The sequence below is a fragment of the Chenopodium album genome, chromosome 2, assembly GCF_948465745.1.
Source record: "Chenopodium album chromosome 2, dcCheAlbu1.1, whole genome shotgun sequence".
Lineage (NCBI taxonomy): Eukaryota > Viridiplantae > Streptophyta > Magnoliopsida > Caryophyllales > Amaranthaceae > Chenopodium > Chenopodium album.
In genome coordinates, this window is record NC_137835.1 from 12918321 (window position 1) to 12923185 (window position 4865).

A 4865-nucleotide genomic window follows, 5' to 3' on the forward strand; every position below is an offset into this window, starting at 1 on the left:
CTTTAAAGGAATTAACAACCACCCTACCCCCAACCTTGGCGTTGCCTTAGAATGTCGACGTTATCTCCCATTGTACCTACGACCGTGATCAAAATTGAAGCTAGCCCTTTTGAACAAATTCAATGTCGCATTTGTCTCTGTTATAATATATTCTTGTATATATCTCTATGTTAGTTAAGTGTATAATTAGATTATATCCTTTCCTAGTTTATTAGTGTAATCATAGCCTTAGATTGCTATTGTAATGTGTATATAATATTTGCACAGCTAATGAAAATGATCAACGGTCAATCTCTTTTATGGTATCAGATTAGGGTTTCAATCTTAGCTCATATTCTCCTTAACAACTCGCCCATGTCCCTTTCTTCTTCTTCTTCTTCTTCTTCTTCTTCTTCTTCTTCTTCTTCTTCTTCTTCTTCTTCTTCTTCTTCTTCTTCATTTCCGATCTTCTTCCGCTGCATAATAACCATGGCCGAATCAAAATATCACCCTGCCTTGACTATTACCAACGTCAAGTCTCTTATTCCAATAACTTTAGATGCCGACCATGGGATGTATCACTCTTGGGCTGCCCTTTTCAAGGTCCTTGTTAGGGTTCATGACCTCTCCCACCACATCAAACCTCCTACGGAGGCAAAAGAATATGCAGAATATGAATCTTCTAAAGCTGCGGACCTCGCTTTTTGGAAGCGTTTGGATGCTGCAGTGCTTAATTGGATATACAACTCAATCTCCCCTGCTCTTCTCACGGCTATTCTTCTCAAAGATGACACGGCTTAAGGTTTTTGGGCTCGTCTCGAGTCTATGTTCCAAGACAATAAAGCTTCTCATGCTTCACATCTCGAACAAGAACTTGGCGAACTTGATGTAATCCCCCATATTTTCAATTTAATAATAATGTATTTATTTAGTATTTATTTTACAAATACTTTTATATTTTCTTATTTTATAGGTATGAATTTTTATTTGAGGTAAAGTATTAAGATTTTAATTATTTTCAAACTAAAACTACTAAGTTGTGATTAGCCCAAACACTTAATTCCTCTTATTCAAGCCTAAAGTGCAAGTTCCTACTCCTAATTCTACTTGGGTTAGGAATTTAGGCCCAACTTTTATAAAAAAAACAAACCCACCTTAATTCCCCTACTCCTCTTTCACGTGGGATTAAAGAAAAAAAAAAGGGAAAACCCTCACTCTCTTCATCCTCCCTCTTCACAACATTCAGCAAGAAAAGAAAAAAAAACACAAACCCTTGCACCGCTGCCCTGACCGCCACGCCGCCCAGCAGCCACCGCCCCCCCTGACCGCCGCGCCGCCCAGCAGCCGACCTCCCTCCCTGCAGTTCGCCTTCCTCCCTTCTCCTTCCCCTATTTCTCTTCCTTTATTCTTGTTATTTTGATTTAAAGATTCAATTTTTATTTGATTTCAAGTATAAATTATTGTTATTAGGCTTTAATAGTATGTATAAATTACAAAAGATTATAGATTTATGGGTTTTAACATGTTTAAATTATTATATTAATTTTCAGATTTGGGTATGTATGAATTTAGGGTTTAAAGTGTTGATTTTTCACGTTTTAAGGCTTAATAACGTACTAAACAAATTACTTAATTATTCTATGTTCAAAGTATGTCAAAGTATGATTATTTTGGTTGTATATTAATTTTCAGATTTATTAAAGTTTCAATTTTTATGAACAAGTAGTGCTAATTTCATGTTTTTATGCTTCTAAACCTATAAAATAATTATTGTGAGTATTTTGTGATTGAAAAAGCTTTGAACTTGATATTCTAATTTTAAAAATAATTTTCAGATTTCATACCTTTTATTTTGAAGCCTCTAATTGCATTGAATTGATATATTCTTGGGTTTTTAACACACTAACTTGCTATATAATGACTATTTCAAGTAATTATGCTTATGGGGTTATTTTATATATTTAAAACAAAATTCCAGATTTATTTACCTACTTTAAAGTTGCTGTAATTTGATATAAAACCCTATATTTTCATAATTCTAACATGTAAACTTAAAGTTGGGATGTTATATTACTAACTTTGATTTTTGGGGACAATATAAAGACTTTATTTTGGTGATTTAAGAGGTTTTAAAGTAGTTTAGTATTGCTGTAATTTTAATTGCTTTGGTATTGATTTATTCCTAATTGTTTGGTTTAGGAGAGGACTTTGTAGAAGGCGACTTCTAGTTTTAAAGTGGCCAACCGGATTGTTTACACAAGGTACGTACAAGATACGAAACCTTGCTTGTTGGTGCATGTTTAAGGACGGATCGAGAACTTAGTATCATGTATAGGATTGACTGGGTTAAATTGTCTGGTTATACATTGTGAATTTCAAATGATGTGCACTAGTTTATAATGCAAGTATTGTTTGTGCTTTAATTATGCAAGGTGCGCTTAAAGGCAAAGGTATGTGATTGGTGTAAAGATCAAATTATTACTCGTTCATGATTATGTAAACAGGATGAGTAAAGGAGAAATTCAAGTCTTGTAAGACGAGGTTAAGGTTTTGGGGTGCCTTATGCACTCAAGGTGTTTATACACCGAGGTAGTAATGGAATAAATAATAAATGTGCTTGCCACTAATAAATCAAGAATTGAAATTGAAAAGTTGTTTTACTTGATTGAATTGATACTGGATTGATTGTATTGTTATGCATATGAGTCATCACCAAGTCTAAACTTGTAAATCACGTAAAGTGCAAGATGGATGAGCAATAAAACTCTAGATTGGTGCACTTCTGGAGTAATGACAATCAGGGGTTGGGGTACATGGGGTATTAGCCGTGTACTTTTCTCGAGGCCGTCTGATCTACGAGTCTCTTCTTTCAAATATTATTTTTCTAAAACTAGGAGTTAGGTGAGATCTCATACTAACTACGGTCACGGAGTCGCGCTCGTGGTCGTTGGATTTTTATTGATGTTTCCGAAAGGAGGCATGGGGTTTTTCTTTATTGATGTTCCAAATGGGACATGGGTTTGACAACCTTGTCTATTGCTAAATCCAATGAAATAAATAAACGAGTCAGTTAATATTAATTAGTGAGGTCTTAATAAATTTGATAATCGAGTCGTGAATTGAGTCTATATTTAATGATGCTTGTACTTGAATATTAGTAGCATGTTAGGTATTTTCTCAATTTGTTTTCGCAGCTTGTATGTACTCAGCTTTGTTGACTGCGTGCTTTTGTGTGTGTCTTTCTTTGGTCATGGCCTTCGCCTTTCAATGACCCTGTGACGATCCAATTTTTACACTTGTAATATTGGGGAGCAGAATAACCACATGTTCTTACACATGCAGCATTCATCAGGGTTGTGGGATCTTAAGTAAAGAGTTGGTTGTTTCCATATTATTTATTTTGCAAAGTTTGAATTTATTTTAATTCGTTTTTAGTTGACACTAATTCTTTTGAGGTTGAAATTATTGGAACTCTGAATTTTAATCACTTACTACTTTTATTGGGTTTTGAATTAGGGCCTTAATGGTTCCAACTTGTAATACTTATTTTGATTTAATTCCTTTGTTTTGAGGTTTATTTAAAACTGTTTTGGTTTTCCGCTGCTAATTTTCTGAGATAGCCTTAACGTTTGAACACGTGGCGGTAGCACACCAGTAATTCTCTTGAAATTGTTCAGGTTATATACAGGGTTCTCACAGGTTTTTAAGAGAGAATTATTGGGGTGATACACTTGACTTTTAGAACTTCCCTTCAATTGACGGGTATTGTAATCACATCAAATCCCTTGCCGATCGTCTTGCAGATGTTGATGATCCAATTCCCGACACCGCCTCATTCTGAAAATGACAGCCGGACTCCTCGAGGCATACACCGGAACCGTGGATATTCAAAATCAGGAGCCCCTTCCTACTTTTGAGAGTTGTCGATCTCGTTTGAAGTTTGCCGAGCGGACTATCAAAAACAGCTTGGCAAAGGAGGGTGGGTCCTCCAAACCTCTGACGGCCTTAGTCTCCACCACCGGCGGGCAGCAGAACTCTGAGTCCTTGGTGCAATCCTCTGCCCAAAGGTCTAATTCCAAGACTGGAAAACAGAAGAAACATAATTCAAAGAATTCTGGGAAGCCGCATAATTCAAATGGCTTAGCCCAACAGCAGCAGCCTTATTAGCAAGGCCCATCCCCTTGGCCTTCATAGAACATGTGGTTGGCTCAGTGGCCTAACCCTCATTGTCCGTACTTGGCAGCCTCGTGGGCTCCAAGACCTTCTGCATCCTCTTCTGCCAGCTCTTAGCCAAGTGGGTCGGGAATATTGGGCCAGCACCCTCAGGCCTACAGCGCCATGAATCCATCCCAAACCGACATTGAGGCAGACAAGCATATGCTTGCAAATTTGGGTAAACCGGATAGCAACTATTATATGGACACTGGTGCAACGGCTCATATGACGGCGAATCAAGGTATTATTTCATCTTATATTGATTCGAGCATTAAAAATCGTCACATTGTTGTTGGTAGTGGTGACTTAATTCCAATTATTAGTCATGGTAACACTAATTTGCCTTCCCCATACCCTCCATTTACCAAAAAACAACGTTTTACATGCTCCAAAATTAATAAAGAACCTAATATCTGTTCGTAAATTTACCACCGATAACATGGTTTCCATTTCCTTTGATCCTTATGGCTTTTTTGTGCATGATTTACATACGGGAGCCAAACTAATGACATGTGACAGTACCGGTGACTTATATCATCTATTTCCACCTACTCAAGCCAGCTCCTCCATCAATCAGTCAAATTTCACTGCACTTTCATCTGATCTGATCTTTGGCATAGGCGCCTAGGACATCCCGAAGATGTCATCCTTAGATCCTTAAGTAGTCAAAA

General features: G+C 36.9%; 1 protein-coding gene across 1 annotated transcript; it reads left to right on the top strand.

Moving 5' to 3' along the window:
• Positions 1–468: 468 nt before the first annotated feature.
• On the top strand, positions 469–780 carry LOC145568699 (uncharacterized). The gene has a single exon (XM_081628124.1). The coding sequence runs from the start codon at positions 469–471 to the stop codon at positions 778–780; it is 312 nt and encodes a 103-aa protein (XP_081484250.1).
• The last annotated feature ends 4085 nt before the right edge of the window (positions 781–4865 follow it).

Excerpts from the sequence above, each read along its gene's own strand:
- LOC145568699 (XM_081628124.1), top strand. The coding sequence starts at position 469 with ATGGCCGAATCAAAATATCACCCTGCCTTGACTATTACCAACGTCAAG.